This window comes from Phocoena phocoena, chromosome 5 (genome assembly GCF_963924675.1).
Source record: "Phocoena phocoena chromosome 5, mPhoPho1.1, whole genome shotgun sequence".
Classification (NCBI taxonomy): domain Eukaryota; kingdom Metazoa; phylum Chordata; class Mammalia; order Artiodactyla; family Phocoenidae; genus Phocoena; species Phocoena phocoena.
In genome coordinates, this window is record NC_089223.1 from 40,025,854 (window position 1) to 40,047,939 (window position 22,086).

The following is a 22,086-nucleotide window of genomic DNA, read 5'->3' on the forward strand; positions in this document are numbered from 1 at the left end:
CCCACTCCAAATCTTGGGTTCTTAATCACTCCCCTATATTGCTACCTCCAAATTCCATCTCTTCTGTTTATAGACCATACCAAGTCAGACACTCCCTTTCAATTCCAGATTTCTAAGAACAATCTCCTTGGAGTGTCCAGTGGTACAAGCATGATTTTATTACAGGCCAGTCTCTGCAGAATGGAGTATTGGAGGTGAAACGGCACTGCGGTTATCAGAAACTTCTCCCCTTCCAGTAGATGGTTATCGGTCTTGCTGCCATTTTAAAGGATTTAGCACTAGCTTAAGAATTAGGATCCCAGCATCACTAGGAGGACAGTTTATGCCAGTCACTTAACCTCTCTGGGCCTCCATTTCTTTATCTGTAAAATGGGATGATAGTATCTATTTTATAGGCTGATTTACATTTAGGTCTGTGATCCATAAGTGACCATATAATTATATGCTTGATAGAGCCCTCACCTGGAACTTTTATTCTTAATGAAGCTAGAATTGACCATAAATCTTTTTGTCTTCTTTCCAGAATATTGACAGTGAAGAGGACATGTTTGGCGACTATGATAGCTTTGCTGAAAACTCTTTTTTAGCTCAAGTTGATGACCTGGAACAAAAATATTTGCAACTTCCTGAACATAGGAAACATGCTACAGACCATGCCACTGAAGATCTTTGTTCAGAAAGCATTAAACACAACACACTCAGCATTACTACTGTAGGCGACTGTACTGAATTAAAAATAGATGCGCACACGAAGAACCAGAGTGGGCATGAAGATGTCTCTATTGATCCTGAAGCTGATGTTTTGTATGATATACCTTCTTCACAGGTTTTATTCTTTGAAAATTTATATAACTCTTCAAATGATTTGGGTGATCCATCTACTGAAGAGAGGGATTGGAACTCATCCTCTCACAAGACTGTGAACGAGGAATTGCCCATTAATAACGTAGAGCAACCACAGCAAACTGATGAATCCTCTTCTAAAGTCAGAACTAGTTCAGATGCAAATAGGAGAAAAAGTCTTAAAGATCATCTAAAAAATACCATGACTGGAAATGCCAAGGCTCAAACACCAGTATTTTCTAGGACTAAACAGCTCAAAGAGACTCTTCTATCTGAAGAAATTAATGTTGCTAAGAAAACAATCGAGTCATCATTAGATGACCTTGGTCCTTTTTATTCATTACCCAGCAAAGTGAGAGACCTTTATGTTCAGTTCAAGGGAATTGAAAAATTATATGGTAATGTTTTTTGCTGGAATGAAAAAAATTTACCATCATCACTGTAATATTGATGCAAATCAAAAGAAAACCGATGCTTCCATCGTCATATTTCTCCCCTTAAAACAAATCAAAACATCAGTCCTCTCTGAGTCTTCCATTCCTATCCTGCTACTATTGAACTTCTTTCCTTCCCTTCGTGGTCACACTTCTCCAACGTGTTATCCTTGCTGCCTCCCTTTCCTCACTTCAGATAATTCCCAGTCCACTCCAACTCTGGGTTTTGTGCTGTCACTTAAGATATAATGACTAGGGTGTCACAACTCAGTGATACTTTTAGTTCTTACCTTCTTTGACAGTTGCTTACCTGACAAAATTGACCAAACTCTTCTTGAAACACCCATTTCTTGACTTCTTGACATTCCACTCTTGGTTTTTTTCCTCTGGTTGTCTAGCTGCTGCTCAGTTTTCTTAGCTAATGCTTCCTTAGCTGGCTCTTACTTTACTACCAAAACTTAGTTGCTGAAATTCCATTGACTACTAATATGTCTTGAGTGAAAGAAGTCAGTATTTGTAAAACTGACTGAACTGTTTAGTTTGATTAAAACTAAACATTTTTAAGGACAGCTAACATTAGGATTTAAGTGCAAAGAAATAGTATTAATAATAATTCATTTGTCTTGTAACGTTTTTCAAAAATCCTGGGTCCTTGCATATATTTCAAATATGTGTCATTTTAGACAGAAGGGACACTTGCTTCCATCCCTGAAGAGCAGCCTATCATCCAATTACTTCAAAATTATTTCTGAAACTCCTAAGTTAGTATCTTATGAACCACATGAAAACATGAGTTCGCATCTCGGGAGAAGACAATCAGGTTGAAGAAATAGGACTACAGGAAACAAAGTCTAATACAAGGCTCTACAAGAGTCTAACAAATTCTAAATTGCAAGGTTTGCAGTTTAAGAGCTACAGGTGTATATTGCCCTTGAAGTAGATGTTAACTTTTTTCCCTCTGCTTTTCTCCTAGCACCTTGTTTTTTGTCTAATCTGCATCTCCTGCCAGAATGAGTACCCTGAGGACAGGGCTCTATCTAACTCATCTATTTCTTATGTGACTAGCACTGTGCCTGGTACACTCTGGTAGATTCTCAACTGCTGGGGTTTGTCAGCCTAGTTATGAATTCTGGCCATGTCACTTAAACACAGGTTTTGCACTCTGAGCCTTAGTTCCTGCTCTGTTATAAAGGGATAATAATAATAGTTGTTTTTCCAGTTCTGTGTCAAGGACATGCCAAATTAGACGTTGGTAATGACTGTCAGTAGTTATATTGATTGCTTCTAAGTAAGAACTTCAGTAAATAACTATTTTTTTTTTTTTTTGGCTGTGTTGGGTCTTAATCTGCGGCACTCAGGATCTTCGTTGCAGCATGTGGGATCTTTCGTTGTGGCATGTGGGCTTCTCTCTAGTTGCAGCACGCGGGCCTAGTTTGCCCTGTGGCATGTGGAATCTTAGTTCCGGACCAGGGATCGAACCCGCGTCCCCTGCATTGGAAGACGGATTCTTAACCACTGGACCACCAGGGAAGTCCCAGTAAATAACTTTTTAAAATCTCTTTTTATTTGTAAATCTGGCTTAAGGATGACCAAGTTAAAGCATAAATATGTGTGCTACTTTTCATTGAGCTAAAACAATGCTTCTCAAAGTGCAGTTCCTACTGCAGCATCACCTGGAAATTTGTTGAAATGCACATTCCCAGGCTCCACCCTAGCCCTCCTGAATCAGAACCTTGAGGTGGGACCTAGCAATCTGCTTTAGTAAGTCCTCCAGGTTATTCTGATGTGTGGAACGTTTGAGAGCTACTGAGCTAGAGAACTTCAACCTTAAACTGTTATTTTTGCCTCTTAAGTGTAGAATTATGCTTAATTTGTTTTATAGAAATGTTGGGAACTAAGTTAATGTAATTTTTTTTTTTTAGTGTGTGAAGATAGATGTTATTCCTAAATATTCATTATTTTGGTCGTTTTATACTTTAAAAGTCTGAGTTGGATAAAATGTGGATATGGTCAAGTTGTATTTTCACATAAACATCTGCAGTTTGATAACTAGTGGGTGATACTAGTCTGAAGTATTTTTTAATACTTAAGTATTAAACATTCAATTTATTTAAATATTTTTGAAAATTTTTTATTTAAGCATAGTTGATTTACAATATTAGTTTCAGGTGTACAACATAGTGATTCAGTATTTTTATAGATTATACTCCATTTAAAGTTATTACAGGGGACTTCCCTGGCAGTCCAGTAGTTAAGACTCCATGCTTCCACTGTAGGGGGCACAGGTTCGATCCCTGGTCAGGGAACTAAGATCCCACATGCAGCACAGCACAACCAAAAGATAAAAAAATAAGTAAATAAAGTTATTACAATATAATGGCTGTATTTTCTTGTGCTGTAAAATATTGAGATACTTTTAAAGTAAAAATACATAGTCATTTGCAAATATTTCAAGCCGCAAAGAATTACATCATATGATTGTGCAATAATTCAGTCTTTACCCCTTGATGGCTCTTTGTTATATATAAACAATGCTACGGTGAACATCTTGCACATATACCCTTGCTTTTATTTCTGTAGGTGTAGAGTTCTACAAGCAGTACTGCTAGGTCAAAGGCAGTGTGCAGTTTTATTTTTGATCCTGCTAGATTGCTTTCCAAAAAGATTGTAGCAGTTTCTGCTTTCGTCAACCACACACAGAAATGCCTGTTCATGTCCAGTCTAGTAAACTCTGGATTTTATGTGTGGGGGCTTTTTTTTTTGGTAGCTGTTTAACATTTTTTATTTTGCCAACCTAATAGGTAACAATAGAGCATCTTTTCGTGTATTTATTAGCCATTTGCATTTCTACCTGGTGTGAATGTCTTGTCATATCTTTTGCCCATTTTTCTAGGGATAAAAGTGGTGCATAGTTTGAAGACTTTTGATGATCTACATTGTCAAATTTTTCTACAGAGTAGTTATACTAGTTTTCACATTGTTTCGGATCTGATGTGATCCTTTTCATACATTCCACCTTGCTAAGTTGTAGAAATCCTGGATGTCCTAGTTAATAATCCTAGTCTTTTATGGTTTAAACAGTCTCATCAATCAGTTTAAGGTGGTATTCAGGCCATTCAAACTTCAGCTCCCTGTGAGAGCTGGTTGAATAGTCTTTCTTACTTTGTGTAAAACCTTATAAATTTTATTCCTCCTCGCCCTGTTTCTCTCTAAGATGGTATTTGGGTGAATGAGGAAGGGAAGCTCACACAGTATCCTTGCAGAACATAAGAGGAAGTCCTTAGAATTCACACAGATCCTTGAAGTGCCCGTTAGCCCCTCCATGTCCCAGGTGACATCTCTTGTCCAGCAGGTGCTGTCTGCCCTGTGGAATCTTAGACCTCAGCCTGCAGCTGGCAAATAGGTGGGCTAGTTGCCCACCTCACTGACCAGGCCTGAACTAGAATGCACACCATGCATTGGGGATTTTGACAATTAACATTGATACATAGTTACATTTATCACTATGAGAAGATGCTACACAGGGTAAGATTTGATTCTATCTTCTTAGAAAACTTTTGAGATTGTAGAAGGGGAAAACAAGGCTTTTTTTTTTTCAATTCCACAGAATGGCAACATGCTTGCTTAACATTGAATTCTGTGCAAGAAAGAAAAAATTTAATATATTCCTTGCCAACAAGTGGTGGAAAAACCCTCGTGGCTGAGATTTTAATGCTGCAAGAACTGCTTTGCCGGCGAAAAGATGTTTTAATGATCCTACCATATGTGGCAATTGTTCAAGAAAAGGTGTGATTTTTTTTTTAACAAGTGGTATTTGCTAATGTAATTTCGACATTCAGATATAAAAACTAGCATAAATGTAACAACTTTTTATTGACTGAGAAAAGGTATCTCTATTAATGATGGAGAATTATTATTTTTAGGATGTGCACATACAGTGTGGAGTACTTAATCGAAAATCTCTTCTAATTACCTGTTTCAGAAGGGGTTTTATTTTTTTCTAAACCTGTGGATTAAACTCCATTTTACATGTTATATTGATATTTAGCCTGCTTTTTCAAGCAGAAACTAACCAATTATTTTATCAAAATGAATGAGTTATTCTGATTTTTTTAACATCAGAAGAGACACTTAAAATTTATATTATCTAGTTTAAAAGTGGCATTTATTTGCAAAGATTAATACATTAATTATGACATTTCTTATATATATGTAGGTATGTATTATCTGTGACCTTGTTCCCATTGTCAGTATTAAACACTATTTTAGATTTTTTAAATCCCTGTGAACACTTAACCATTAGGGTTCTTATCTGATTTTTTTTGTTTATTTTAACTAATATTCTAGATTTCAGGTTTGTCAAGTTTTGGTGTAGAACTGGGTTTCTTTGTTGAAGAATATGCTGGAAGCAAAGGAAAATTTCCTCCAATTAAAAGAAGGGAAAAGAAATCACTATATATTGCCACTATTGAAAAAGGACATAGTCTGGTGAACTCCTTGATTGAAACCGAAAGGATTAACAGTCTGGGTCTGGTTGTTGTAGATGAGGTTGGTTACTCCATTTATTAATTTATCAACATTTTTATTATACTAACATTTATTATTATGTGGATCTGCTTAATACCTTTATGAAAATAAGTAATTTATTTTAATATATAGATAACACAGATAAAGACATTTCATGCATGGTAATCTTTTTTAAAACATTTTTTATTTCTTTAATGTTGTATCTGTTTTATTTATTTTTGGCTGCCTTGGGTCTTCGTTGCTGCGTGTGGGCTTTCTCTATTTGCGGCGAGTAGGGGCTACTCTTCATTGTGGTGCACGGGCTTCTCATTGCTGTGGTTTCGCTTGTTGTGGAGCACGGGCTCTAGGTGCACGGGTTTCAGTAGTTGTGGCATGTGGGCTCAGTAGTTGTGGCTCGTGGGCTCAGTAGTTGTGGCTCACGGGCTCAGTAGTTGTGGCTCTTGGGCTCTAGAGCGCAGGCTCAGTAGTTGTGGTGCACAGGCATAGTTGCTCCGCGGCATGTGGGATCTTCCTGGACCAGGGCTCGAACCTGTGTCCCCTGCATTGGCAGGTGGATTCTTAACCACTGCACCACCGGGGAAGCCACCATGCATGGTGGTCTTAAATTCAGTTTTGTGTCAAGTGTTTCTTGAAGAGTGAATATATGTATATATGTTCAGTTTTATAATAGTATTTATGAATTCCAGATGCCAGAATGTTGTACTTGGGACAACCTCATTAACTTAAAATACCAGTGAAATAATATATATGTACTCTAGTTGCCATAACGAAAATGCTTGAGTTATAAAGCAAAGATTGCTTCTTCATTTCATCCAATGTATGCTTGTTTTATTTAGGTATTTTATGCAGATTTACTTTTCTCCCTTTTTTTTTTTAAATCTCGAAGTTGCACATGATTGGTGAAGGAAGCCGTGGGGCTATACTGGAAATGACTCTAGCAAAAATCCTCTACACTAGCAGTAAGTATTCTTTCAAATGTGGTCACTAATTGATTTATAATCAAGAGACCTATAAAAGACTTAATTCTGTCACTAGCTAGATTATGTAACCTAGAGAAAGGTACTTAAGTTTTCTGCCTTAGTTTTTTATGTCTAAAGTAAGCTTATAAATTTTTGTTTGAAGAATGGATGAGTGAGTAGAATTGTGAAGATAAATGAAGTTAACATTTGAGGATGTCCCCTATCAGTATCCTCCACTTACTAGCTATGTGTGCTTAGGCATGTGACTCAATCTCTCTTTCTTCATCTGTAAAATGGGGATAATAATGGTACCAACCAGATGGGATTATTGTGAGGATTATATGAGTTAACACATGTAACGGACGCATTCAGCCATGCCTAGCACGTAGCACAATAAGGGTTTGCTGTTGTTGCCACCATCAGTATGATCACCATACCAAGAAAACATTGTATATAAATAGTCACTCTAAGGAGCTATTTTACAACATCAGATAGTCTTTAAATATATATGAAATATTCTAAATATCTTCTCTATTATTTTTTGATATACTATTGCAATAGCTTATTAGTTGTTGTATATTGTTAATAGTTTATATATGGAAAATTATTAATCATAAAGGTCAGATCTTAAGAATTATTTTTAAAATTTTGATAACAGTGGTATTTAGGCAGGTTGTAGCACTTTATAATTATTTATTAAAAAAATATTTATTTAGTACCCCCTGTGCATCAGGCCCTGCCTTTGTCAAACCTATATTTTAGTGAAAGTGAACAAATAATAAGCAGATAAACAAGAAAACATACGGTGTGTCAGATGGTGACAAATTCTATGGAAAAATATAAAGCAGAGGAAGAGGGGAAAATGATCATCTACTTGTCAAATCCAGTGTACACTGACTGTCCTTGTCTTAATTTCTCTTCAGCATTTGATTATTTATCATTCATTTTTCCTTTGGATGCTGAAACATCATTCTGTCTTGGTTTCCCTACTATCTGTCTGTAAGACTGATCATGTGTTAGCATTGAGAGATAGCATAGCATAATGGCTAAGGGCAGACTCGAGCTGGATTCAAATCCTGGCTCACTTTTAACTTTGTCTGTGACCTTGGGCAAGTTATAGTAACTGTGCCTCTTTTTCCTTATGCATCAAAAATGGATGATAGTAATAGAACCTTCCTCACTGAATTGCTGTGAAGATAGCACGAATCAGTCTTTGTACAGCATCTAGCATAGTACCTGCACATAATGGACATGTGTTTGCTACTGCTGTATACTTATTTGTCCTTCTGTCACCAGTGCCTTACACTTAATAGATATTTGAATGAAAGGAATCTCTTTAGTTTCTCCTTTTGTTCACCTTTGTGACACTGCTTTTTAAGCGTATTCATCATGTACATTGGTGTTACCATAGATTCATCTTAGACTCTTCTCTTGTTTCTTACTTCATACAATTTCTGCTAATTCTCATCCATACTCATTACTTCAAGGGCTCCTTGTGTTTGATGGCTCCCAATCTGTGTTACCAGCTTATACCTCTCTTCTGAGTAATATCATCTGCCAGATTAATACTCTGGTATTATACAGTTGACCATTGAACAACACAGGTTTGAACTGCATGGGTCCACTTATATGTGGGTTTTTTTCAATAGTAAGTACTACAGTACCACATGATCTGTGGTTGGTTGAATCCAGGGATGCAGAACTGAGGATATGGAGGACCGACTATAAGTTTTACACGGATTTTCGACTGCGAAGCAGGTTGGTACCCCTAACCCTCGTGTTGTTCAAGGGTCAACTGTGTTGGTATTTTTCTTACCTGCCCCCTCTTAAATCACTCAGGAAGAATAAGAACACTAAAAGGTTGCTAAAATTATTGTTATGATATACTAAGTAACACATTTTCCTCAATACTTTGGGTTTTTTTTTTTTAGAAACAACTCAAATTATCGGTATGAGTGCGACATTAAACAATGTTGAAGACCTACAAGAGTTCCTGCAAGCAGAATATTACACGAGTCAGTTTAGACCAGTATGTACCTAAGGTTTGGTTTGTTATGTATCATCTTCTATTTAGAAAGAAAAGTAGCAAATGTACTGTATAAAAATTCTAAGAGTAGTGAAGGAACATAATGCCACTCACCATGGCTAAATGGTAGCAAGTTTGTGTGTAGAGGTCAGGGATCTTGGCTTGGGTCAGTACTGTATGGGGAACACCTGGAACAGTGCGTGACCCATGGGCCTGCAATGAATATTTATTGAATGGAGTTTTTCAGACCCATTCTGCTTTTCTACTTTATATTCAGTAAGGTAAATTTTTTCATTCAGTGAGAATTTAGTGACTCATGTTTCAAGTTATTGACACATAAAAAAATTTATCTTAAAAGTTAAAATATTTTCAAATATTTATGCTTTGGTAGTTTTAATCCTTTTTTAAAATAAGGTAAGACTTCACATGGATTTAAATTTAAACTCCCCAATAATAGTATTCCTAAAAGAAAGAAAGTAAATAAATGTAGTTCATAGTTATTCGAAAGTAACTTATAATGTACATATACTCTGTTTGAAGTTTCTGTGTCTAAATAGGTTTTCAGAAAATAATTTTTTTAGAATCACCAAATTTTAATTTGAAATTTAGTGTTTTTACATTTGCACCAAATATGAGAATTTTCAAGAGACATTTTCTGACCTTAATTGTCAAATTAGATGCTGTTCTTTTAAAAATTCAATGAGCTGTATTTACAAGCTTTTTTTGTCTACAAATAGTTAAATTAATAATTTGGTCATTTTTAGATTAAACCTGATGACTAATGAACCTTTAAATCTTGAGGAATACCATAAATAACTCCTTAATAAAAGAGTGTGAACACTTGACTCATTTATACTTCCTCTTGTGACACATACAAGTATCTGATTTTCTTTTAGGTATGTGGCTATTCAATTCATAAGTATTTCTTCAAGGATATTAATCCCTGTTTTGATTTAAAGGGAAAAATAAACTTAGATGGGAAAGAAGTAACTTTTAAGTTGAAGCATTCTACATACCTTAGAAAAGCTAAAATTTTTGTATATCTTTCCTTTTTACAGCATATTTTACAAAATTTGATACTCTGGAAAAAGGAATTTACATGTGATATTAATTGCAAATGTCCTTTTAATTCGAGGTTGAATTAAAAGAATATCTGAAAATAAAGGACACAATATATGAGGTTGACAGCAAAGCTGAGAATGGCATGACTTTTTCACGTCTCCTTAACTATAAGGTAACCTTGATAATCCCTAAAGGTGAGGTTCCCAGACTTTGTGCCCAGCTTCCCTGGGGCACCACAAAAGAGTTGCATGGGTACCATGGGGTAGTTTGGTTGTTTCAGAGAAACAGCTGATGGTTGACAACTCTTGGACACCACACAAACTACTGGTTCAAGATAGGCAGTTTCCTATGTCAACATTAGATCACACTACATTACTTTCTACGATATTGTATCTTTGTGAAGTTGGGGGTTGTTTTTGCACTTACTGTAAGCAAATACCATGTGAAAATCAATGTGGGACAGGAAATGAGGATTTCTAAGATTTGAAAGACTGCAGGGCCCAGTTGTGTGCACATCCTGTTAGTGGGCTCTGATGGTTATTGAAGAATGAAATAAAAAAATATTTTATTCAGTTGATGTGTATTATTTATTTAGATGGCTACTAATTTGTGAGGAAATACATACTTATTAAGTTGTTTGGACCTAACTACCTAAGAATCAGAACTGTTAGTTATTTCTTTTGACCTTGGGGCTCCAGGAACCAAGAACGTTTGGAGACCTCTCCCATAAATGTTTATTCATTCAGCAACAACAGCAAAACAAGAAGAAATATTTGTGGGCTGTATAGCTCAGATACTGGTGTATGAAAATGTTAATGTATACTATGTTAATGTTCTGTGATTTATGTGAAGGACATTAAAAGAGGAAGAAAGAGATTTTACAACAGTTTTAGAATTCTATAAAGGTATATTATTCTAAATTTGTATCTTAATTAGTTTTCAGTAAAGTCGAAGGAAGTGAGGAGATTTTAAATAACTTTACATTTTTCTTCATGTTCTTTGAGTTCTTTGCATCTGCTTGATAAATATATTTTTTATTTCTGAAAATATGTCCTGTAGTATGATTGAATCTATGTTTTTGCAAACTGTTAGTAAAGCAGGAGGTTTAGCTTATTTATGCAGTTCTTTGACTATTATTAGGATCAATCTGTGTTTCTCTCTGTGGACTTTTTCTGCTTCAGTGAAGATGGGTGTGCAGTGGGGCTATTAATAACATTAACTATTTTCACTTCCTTTATTTAAAACTAAATACACCTAACGAAACCCTAATAACCCAAGAGAAAAGTGGGACTTAACATTTTGCTGTTTAATATAGGTTGTATCTTTTCTTTTAAATGATCATATTTTAAATGAGAAGTTCAAAATTATGGTTGGTTTACTTACCTTTCAAAGCTTACCTTTTCACTTACCTTTTACACTGGTAAAATGAAAGGCTTTCATGGTTGCTAACTACTTTGTTCCTAAATCTTGTTGTGCAGTATTCTGATACTCTGAAAAAGATGGATCCTGATCACTTGATAGCATTGGTGACAGAAGTTATTCCCAATTATTCCTGCTTAGTTTTTTGTCCCACTAAGAAGAACTGTGAAAATGTTGCAGAAATGATATGCAAAATTTTAAGCAAGTATGTTACTCTTTTAAAAATATTGTTTCATTTTTATTATGATTTACATGCTGTATGTTCTGTTTATTCCGCAAGCACTAATTACTTCTTGCAGAACATTATACTAAGTTGTTATAATAGATTCTAAAGGCCCTGACCTTGAAGAAAGTTGGACTGTGAAATTCACATATGTGAAATGGCCAGAGAAAAATTCTACCTGTAAGAGAACGCTGACTAATATAATGGCTTGGCTGCACAGTGAATCGTCTTGGAGCCTTTTTAAAATTTCAGTGCCCAAGCTACATCCAAGACAAATCAGAATATATGGCAGTGGGACCCAGGCACCATTATTTTGTAAAGCTCCTAGGCAGAGTCCAACATGCAGCCAAGGTCAGCTGCTGGCCTACATGATCAGAGGACTGATCACTAATCACTGTGTGGATGAATCATATCTTCAGCTTAACTTTCTTTTTAATTAAGTACTGTTGCCTTTGTTTTCTTAGTAAACTTCACACTTAGGTTGTGTGGACATTTGAATTGAATTTCCTAAATAATTAAGAAATGTATTAGTTTGTAATTTTATACTATAAAATTTTAATGTTGGTTCTGTTATGTCATAGAGATAAGTATAAAATGAACTTAAGTATGAACAGTTTAGTTTTTTCTGTACCTTTTTGTCCCATGTGTACTTTTATCATATTTTTCAGACTTCTTTTTGGCCCCTGAGCCAGGGCTATCTCACTGTTCACAGACCAGTACTATGGATTCTAATCTAGCCATCCTCCGCCTCCCCTCCCAATCCTGCTGTCATCATGGATTGATCTAATGTAGAGTTAAATTCATTGACTAGTACAGAGATGCAGATGTTCGGGATAAAGCTCAGGAGTTTCCCATTTCAGTAACAGTCTGCCTTTATAGTGGTGATGTAGACTATAAAAACCTAAGGAAATTAAATTATCATTGAGATATTCTCAGTAAATCAGTTGTTTTCTTAGAATAAGGTAGTGTAGCACTAAGTAATGGGGAAATTTAGAGACAAACTTTTGACTAGGAGATGTGAGGTTTATTATTAGTCAAGTTATATCCTTTACTTATTTTGCTTTTTGGTGATAACAGTTTATTTGGGTCATAAATGTTGATGTTTAATATTGAATTACTTAAAAATTTGGTTCTCCAGAGCCCTTAGTTAATGAATTATTATGGACACTTGATACTTTCTTAAACTCTTTCTGAAGGAAAACTTCCTCTAAAATACATTTTCCATATTACTTGCTGCTTTCATAAGGTGAATGTTCTGAGTATAGCTTAGCCCCCTTTTTTGGTGGCTGTTGGCTAAAATGTCATGTTTAGAGCATACTTTTTTATATTATTCTATAGTTTACATGTAGATGAAGTAAAATCTGGGGCTAAATGGTTTCTGATCTCAGTATTGTCCTTAAAACGTAATTTCATGAGAGTCCTGGAATATCAGTCTATGTCTTAATGATTTGCCTCCTAATCAGACATTTCATGTGAAGCAGGTATAGTAAAATCACCTAGAATATGCTTGTATGTCTAAGTGCAAAGACTGAAGCAGATTTTTTCCCAAGTGATTGTCTCAATCTCAAGAAAATTATCTTTTTTATAGCTATTACCACCTTTGACTTCTAAGTTAAGGATGTCTTTTAAACACTATTTGCTGACAACTGCCAGAGCTCTGGTCATATCACTTTCCCTAAAAATGTCCCTGAAAATGATACCACAGTGCTTCTTAGCCTAGAATTCATGCTAAGATAATGACTCAACTTACTTTTCCATCCTTATTTCTTCCTTTCTTTATCCACCCTGCACTTCATCCAGACTGAACTACTTGTCTTCTTTGTTTATTCTTGAACTTCCCATTTCCATGCCTACAATCCTGCTTTACCCTCTGCCAACACTGCACTTTCCTGCCCCCTCATTGCTGCCTCTCTAACACCTGTTCTTCAAGGCCCAGCTCACATCTCAACTTCTCCCACAAAACCCTTCTCCATATAATTATGTCTTATCTGGTCAGTTACAAATAATGTCTCCCTTCTCTAAAATTATAAGGTGATTATCCATAAGTCTTAATTCCTTGAGAAGGATTTGTCCCTTTCAGGACCTCAAACACTGGCCGGAAAGTAGTAACATAAAGTCTGCTGCTCCCTACTCAGCGGCCACTTCTAGTTCTTGCACTGATGAATCTTGACCACTTTCTTCCCAATTCTTCACTGTCTCCTGGCCTCCCATTTCTCAACTTCGTGTGAAATGACTGTCCTTGTGCAGTTAGCACCAGCCAGAGCTCTCTATGCTTTCCATGAAAACAACATAGGGCTGTGTGTATTATATTTATATCTTGGACTATATTTGTTTGCTACTGGTATTCAGAAGTTGTTGCTTTGTAGTCAGTTAGTAGTTAGTTGTACTTAGTCTTTCTTTCCTTTTTTTCTTTTCTAGAAGGGAATTTAAAATAACAGGTGCTTCTAGGTAAGAAGACATTGTAGGATATTACTGAGGCTTCTAAAATGCTAGAGTTTAGACAGTTTTACATATAATTCATATGATTTAATAATATATGTTTTCATCTTCAGAGAAGAAAATTTATGACTTAAAACAAATCATCTTCACTAAAGATATATGTTCTTGTGAAAAAATAATTGTAACATCTAGAGCAGGGGTCTACACCTGGAGTTCATGTATTCATAGGAGGTACAGGATTGAACTTCAGGAAGTCCATGAATCCTTGAAATTATATGCAAAGTGTTGTGTTTATGTGAATATTTTTTTTCCTTAGTTTTAAGCAGATTTTCACAGGGCTCTGTGATCCATAAAAAGGTTCAGAGAAACTGCCTAATAGCTAATGAAGTCAAATCAAAATTCTAAGAACATTCTATGTATTTATATCAATAAAAGTAATAAGTTCTTTTAAAAAAAGAATGTTTGCATGCACCTACTGAAATTAAAATTTTAGGTACTTTGTCACTGTAAGATCAAGGGTTCACGTCTAACATCTTTTTCCCAGGGAATATCTGAAACACAAAGAGAAAGAAAAGCATGAGGTGATTAAGAACTTGAAGAATATCAGCAATGGCAACCTGTGTCCTGTTTTAAAGCACACCATCCCATTTGGAGTTGCTTATCACCATGGTGGTTTAACGAGTGATGAAAGGAAGCTCTTGGAGGAGGCCTACTCCGCAGGAGTTCTCTGCCTTTTTACCTGCACATCCACCCTAGCAGCAGGTGTTAACCTACCAGCTCGAAGGTAAGATATAAGTCATTGTTGGCCGGTCTCAAAACTTTCCAGTTCGTAGCTTGCCAACAGTTTTTTTTGTTGTTTTATTCTTTCTCAGTAGTGGGTGAGAATTTATCAAATGTTTTTTTCAGCATTTGCTTAGTTGATTGGTTTATTTACTTTAATATTTTAATGAAAAATAACACTAGTAGATTTCTTGCTGTTAGAATTCCTTCTTTCTTTGTTACTCTCCCTATCTGGTTTTGATGTTATGGTTTATTATCCTGGTTGTGTAGAAACAGTTGGCAAGCTTTTGACCATGTTTTATGATCTGAAAGAGTTTATTTAACAGATTTCCTTGAAACTTTAGAGAACTCATCCATAAAGACTTTTGAGTCTAGTATCTTTTTTAAAAGAGTAGATCCTTGATTATCTTTTTGGTTATTACCAGTATAATTGATTTCTACTCTTTGTCATTTGTGACATTTTTTCAAATAAATGGTCAGTTTTTATAAATCATCCATGAGATTTAAAAAAATATGTATTTTCTGTTGAGTATGTAGTTTCATATAGCTCAATGTATAACAGTTATTAGTCATCAGCTCCTCCTTTTTCTTTGTGATTCTTTGATTTGTCAGTTTCAGAGTCTCCCACTGTAATTATGGAGTTGTCAACTTCTTCTTTTTACATTTATAAAAGTTCTTGCTTTGTATTTCAAAACTAGGTATATAAAGGTTTACTGCAAATATCTTATTGCTGAATTATACCTTTTATGAATAGAATACATCCTTGTTTTCCTCATTTAGTGATTTTATTTTGAATACTGGGACTACATTTTTTGCCAAGTATAGTTTTTTTCTATTCTTTTATTTTCAAACTCTGTCACTGGTTAAGTTTTCTGTTTTTTCAGACAATTGTTGAAATAAAAAACGAAGTTATGTATCCTATTTCTCTTATTTCAATGGTTACTCTTAAATTTTTTAACAGTTGTAAAACTGTTAAAAAACGCAACTGTGTTTTTCTGTCATTTTAGAATTAATCAATAACTATATCCTCTGCTGAACATAACAAGAGTCTTAGCATTTGTGTATTTTTCTACACTGCCTCATGTATTGTTGCATTTACCTGGAATTTTAGTTCTAGATTTAAAATTTTCTTTCATCTTATAATCAATAGTTCTTTAAACTTACCTGTAAATTATACTTTTTTTTTTTTTTGTGCCTACCACTGCCTCTTGTGTCTCACATCTTCCTTCTATGATCCATTTTTTATTTTGCCATCCTTGGGTAATTTTTTTTTAAATGCTGCATTGGGAGTAAAAATTTTTGAATCTTTGCGTAGCTGAAGATGTCTTTATTTTAGCCTCACACTTGAACACCTTGCTAGGAACAGAATTCTAGGTTCAGTTTTTTTTCTTTGGGGCCCTTGTAGTATTCTTCCATGTCTTTTAGGAGCTAGTGTTGGTCATTTTTGTTTTTGCATAGGCTTACTGTTTTTCCCTTTCCAGAAGCTTTTAGACTTTTCTCTTTAACCTTAACATTTTGTCATAGTGTATAATAATAATTACAGTTATTACACGCCCTCACTATGTCATAACAGCTTTACATGCGTTGACTTAATAGATCCTCACAACAGCTCTGTGAGGAAGGTCGTATTTTGTTATCCACATTTTATAGAAGGGAAAACTGAGGCACTGAATAATGAAGTAACTTACCCAACTTCACGGCCAACAAATGAGTTTCAAAGCCAAGGTTTGAAACTGAAGAAACTGAGAAATCTAATTCTGCAATCCTAACTCTCCCAGTTTACCTACTTCTTATTCATAGGGCTTAGCCCTTTGGTACATGCTTTCAATCTAAAGTTTTATGCCTTTATTCATCTTAGAGTAATTTTTTTCAGTTATTATTTCTTTTCTTCTGTTTTCTCTGTTCTCTGCTTTTGTAACTTCAGTTAGACAGTCAAAACCTCTTAAATTGAGCTTGCATCTCTTAATTGTTCTTACACATTTTTCTTTTTTTTTTTTTTTGCGGTACGCGGGTCCCTCACCGCTGTGGTCCCTCCCGCTGCAGAGCACAGGCTCTGGACGCACAGGCCCAGCGGCCATGGCCCACGGGCCCAGCCGCTCCGCGGCACGTGGGATCCTCCCAGACCGGACACGAACCCGCGTCCCCTGCATCGGCAGGCAGACTCCCAACCACTGCGTCACCAGGGAAGCCCATCTTTACTTTCTATATAACAAAATCAGTTTTTAACTTTATTCCGTTAACTGTGTTTCATTCATTATTCAGTTGTTCTATTAAATTGTTTAAATTAATTTTTTTTAATTTCTAAGAACTCTCTTTTATTGTCCTTTCTTTATAACAGTCTGCTCTCATTGTGTGAATACAGTACCCTTTAGAATTTTCTGTAGATACTAATTAGAATTTTTTAAAGTTCTTTTCTGTTCTGCATATTATCTACTTCTGTCAGAAATTTTTTCTGTATGTTCTCATTGTTTTTCTTTTATGTCATTAGTTTTCTTCGTGTATTTGGTAATCTTGGCTGTCCATTGAGATTTATAAATAAAGAGGTAGGCTGATTGTTTTAGGTAAATGACAGGTTTTCTCTCACCTTTGAATAGGAAAGCTGGCTACAAACTTCTGTATATGTGAACAGGATTGAAATCACCATGTTTGTAGGTCAGAATCAGATGAAATCTACAATTTTATGTTGACAGTATTGTAAGCTCATAAATGAATATGCATATGTTGGTGGTCCATGGTCAGATTTTTCATTTATGGAGTATCAAATCAAAACTATTTTGAGATTATTGCTCTAGTGGATTGACCGTATGTTTTACAGCTAAGCAGACTTAAGTTCAAGTTATGGTTCTGGTAATTGCTAATTTTGTGAGTTTCGCTAAATGACTTAACATGTATATATATACTTTAGTTAGCTCCTTTGTAAATAAGTAAGAAAGAATGTTATCACCAAGAGTTTTGTAAGATTATAAATAATGTACATAAAGAGCCTAGGACATCATAGATTCTTGGTAAACAGTAGTTGCCTATTATTTTGAGTTAATATGTTACTAAATTTAATATCACATAAATATAATGAAAACTTTAAAAAATAGAAGCTATTGCTATAGATGGAGTACCACTTTTAATTAATTTTATCGATTCCATAGAGTTATTTTAAGAGCCCCCTATGTTGGTAAAGAATTTTTAAAGAAGAATCAATATAAACAGATGATTGGCAGGGCTGGCCGTGCTGGAATAGATTCTACTGGGGAGAGTATTCTTATATTGCAAGAAAAAGACAAGCAACAGGTAATAATCTGGTGGATGGTTGGTCATTTTGTTGTCTTTTCTTGGACTTTGGTCTAGCCTTTTTATGAGACTGTCTTTTAAAAATTAATTATTAATATTCCTTTAAATAATGTTTCCTTCTCTCCCATGATTAAGAATTAGAAAGAGTAGTTCAAATACTTTTGTATTTCAGGCAAACAATGAAAAGTATTTTCCTTATTTATCTTCTTCCATTTTCATGAGAACACTGCTAAATTCTTATTTTTTTGTCTTTATGTTTTTTATCTCCCCCAGCCTTCACACAATCTATGCAAAATATAAAATTTATATAGAACACCATTTATTTTTTATAGTAATGCAAAACATAAATTTATTTTTTATAATAACGCTTTAACTCTTGTAGGTATTGGAGTTAATAAGCAGACCATTGGAAAACTGTTATAGCCAACTTGTTCAAGAATTCACCAAGGGAATCCAAACTTTGTTTCTCTCTTTGATTGGTTTGAAGGTATTTTTTAATATTTTTATATCTTATTGCTGTTACCTGAGATAATGGAAATTAAAAAGTTTTGAAAACTACAAAGTATGAAAAAAATGTTAACGTCTAATCTAATGTGGAAAAGAACAGTCTGTGACAGTCTGGATTTATATGTGCATTTTTAATCCTTTGAATTATAAAGAATGTGAAAAATCAGCAAATCATAACTGGGCATCCATTACAAGTAAGAAACTTTGGTGTATACTATGGGGGATAGAAGGAGCTCTAAAGACATGGGTCCTGATGTGGGATAATCCTGCATCTCTGCCATTGTTAAGAATAAGGTTCATTGTAGTCCTGTGACCATAAACATTTGTCAGATCAGTATAGCCTTTATCAGGCAGAAAATTAAAAAAAAAAAAAGTTGGGTGGGGCATAATGGGAAAACACTCTTTTTTTCCTAAGATTAGAAATTGGTGCTCTTTTTTAGGATATCTCTTGAGCTAAACCTTTTTTTAGGGTTATCCTTAAGTAAATTTTAACTTTGTGCCCAAATCACTCAGCCTGAAAGTGGCAAAGCCAGGGTTTGAATTCAGCTTTCTTTAATGATAAAACCAATGTTCTTAACCTATCATGTAGCTTCTCTTCATCAACCTGAATGGTTTAAGGGAAAATCCAAAATTTAATTGATAAATAAAAGATATGAGACAGGTTTTGATTACCTTGCAGATGAATGGTGTAACGTTGCAGTATCCCCTGGCCATTTACAAAGTGAAAGTCTACAAGAAAGAAAAGGAATTAATGCTGGGTATTGAAGGAGATAGAGGTTTTAGATAAGCAGAGGGAAGGAATGAGCCATTCCAGGTACTTAAAATAGAATGAAAGATGAGAAACTTTAAGATGATGTGGGGTAACAGTCAATAGATATTATAGCTGTAGAGTAGGGCTGAAGATACCAAAGAGTAGAAGGTTGGGTGGAAAAAGTTGGGGCAGAGTGTGTGCTGTAGATTGGGGAAGACAGGAGAGAGTGCTTAAATAGTAGACTCAAGAGTTGTGACACAGTCACTTATCAGTGGAGTAATAGTCAAAGTGTTCTGTGGTCGTTTCGAGCACGGGCTCTGATATCACACATATCTGTGTCTGGGTGACAGCTGTGTCTCTTGTTATCCTGTGTAAATTACTAACGCTCTCTTAAACCTCACTCAGTTGCCTTATCTGTAAAATGGGAATAATAGTATGCAGAAGTATTGCAAGGCTAGTTTGGAAGCAACTGTAGTAATCCATGTATAATGTAATAAAGACCTGCAGTTGGAGGGTTGCCAAGGAATTAATAAAGAAGGGAAAGAGATCATGAAGATCATTGAGTCTTATTACATTTATATATTGAATAAGGTAACAGAGAATTCGTGATTGGTTTAAGGTCATTCAGTGTGTTCTGTTTAGATGAGATTATAATTCAGGTTCCTGCCTTGCTGGCCTGTACTCTTTCCAGTATGCCATTGTAAATGTGGAACATTCACTAAGTGCACTTGAAAACTCACCAAAATAGGCCATATTCTGGGCCATAAAATAAGTATCAGTAAAGTTAAAGGATTGAAATCATATAAAGAATGGTATCTAATGACAACAAAATTATAGTATACATCAATAATAGAAAGGTAGGGATTTCTCTGGTGGTCCAGTGGTTAAGAATCCACCTTCCAGTGCAAGGGACACAGGTTCGATCCCTGGTCGGGAAACTAAGATCCCACATGCCTCAGGGCAACTAAGCCCTCGTGCTGCAACTGAGACCCGATGCAGCCAAATAAATAAATAAATATTTAAAAATGAATAAATAATAGAAAGGTATCAGGAAAATACCCAAATATTTGGAAATTAAACAGCATACTTTTATGGTCAAAGTAGAAATCACAAGGGAAATTAGAAAATATCTTGAATGGAAGGAAGATGAAAACAGATATATCAAAATTAGTGGCAGGCAGCTAAAGAAGTGCTTAAGGGGACATTTATAGCTTTAAATGCTTATTAAAATTCAAGGAAGATCCAAAGTCAGTGATCTAAGTTTCACCTTAGGAAGCTAAAACAAAACAAAACAAAAAGCCCCAAAGTAAGTAGAAGGAAGGAAATGATAACAGATAAAAGCAGAAATCAATGACAAAAAATAGACAAGAGAAAATATTAATGAAACCATAAGCTAGTTCTTTGAAAAGATCAGTAAGATTATTGATTGAATTGATCAGAAGGAAAAGAGAGTCGCATAAATTACCAATATCAGGAATGAAAGGAAGGTCATCACTGGATATCCCAGAGATAGTAAAGGTAGTAAGGAATTACCCTTGAATAGCTGTATCCTTGAATACTGAAAAATGAATTCAACAACTTGGATGAAATGGGGAAAATTCTTTTTTTTTTTTACTTATTTTATTTATTTAATTTTGGCTGTGTTGGGTCTTCGTTGCTGTGCGCGGGCTTTCTCTAGTTGCGGTGAGCAGAGGCTACTCTTCATTGAGGTGCTCAGGCTTCTCATTGCTGTGGCTTCTCTTGTGGAGCACGGGCTCTAGGCATGCATGCTTCAGTATTTGTGGCATGCGGGTTCAGTAGTTGTGGCTCACGGGCTCTAGAGCACAGGCTCAGTAGTTGTGGCGCACGGGCTTAGTTGCTCTACAGCATGTGGGATCTTCCCAGAACCAGGGCTTGAACCCATGTCCCCTGCATTGGCAGGCAGATTCTTAACCACTGCAACACCAGGGAAGTCCAGTGGGGAAAATTCTTGAAAGACACAATTCCCAAAATTGACTGAAGAAATAAAAAATCTGAATAGTCCTATATTTATTAAAGAAATTGAATTTATAATTTAGAACTTTCCCACAAAGAAAACTCTAGGCCCAACTGACTTCACTGGTGAGTTCTAACAAACATTTAAAGGAGAAATAATATCAGTCATACACACATTCTTTCAGAAAGTAGAGGAAGATGGAACACTGCTCATCTTATCTTATGAGACCAGCATTATGCTGATACCAAAACCAGATGAAGATATTACAAGAAGAGAAAACTACAAGCCAATGTCTCTGGTAAACATACATATAAAAACCCATATCAGGGGTTACCTAGTGGCGCAGTGGTTGAGAGTCCGCCTGCCGATGCAGGGGACGCGGGTTCATGCCCCGGTCCGGGAGGATCCCACATGCCGCGGAGTGGCTGGGCCTGTGGGCCGTGGCCGCTGGGCCTGCGCGTCCGGAGCCTGTGCTCCGCGGCGGGAGAGGCCACAGCAGTGAGAGGCCCACGTACTGCCAAAAAAAAAAAAAAAACCCATATCAAAGTACTAGTAATACAACAATACAACAATACATTATTAGAACAATATACCATGATCAATCAGAATTTATTCCAATAATGCAAAGTTGGTTTAACATTCAAAGTTCATCAGTGTATTGATAATTATCCATTTGACAGAACTCAACATTCATGATAAAAACTCAACATACTAGGAGTAGAAAAGAACTTCTTCAATCTGATAAAGGTTGTTTATTTAAAAAAAAAAAAGAAACTACAGGTAACATCACACTTAATGGTGAAAAACTAAATGTTTTTTCCCCTAAGATCAGGAAAAGAAATCTGCTCTCACCCTA

General features: G+C 35.4%; 1 protein-coding gene across 1 annotated transcript in view; it reads left to right on the forward strand.

Moving 5' to 3' along the window:
* HELQ (helicase, POLQ like) overlaps positions 1-22,086 on the forward strand; it is a 40,181-nt gene that overhangs the window by 687 nt on the left and 17,408 nt on the right. Inside the window, 10 exon segments of the mRNA XM_065878000.1 lie at positions 524-1,241; positions 4,885-5,063; positions 5,625-5,825; positions 6,691-6,763; positions 8,695-8,792; positions 9,925-10,023; positions 11,330-11,475; positions 14,477-14,716; positions 17,856-17,997; positions 18,380-18,484. Of these exon segments, the coding sequence (XP_065734072.1) occupies positions 524-1,241; positions 4,885-5,063; positions 5,625-5,825; positions 6,691-6,763; positions 8,695-8,792; positions 9,925-10,023; positions 11,330-11,475; positions 14,477-14,716; positions 17,856-17,997; positions 18,380-18,484 (2,001 nt within the window).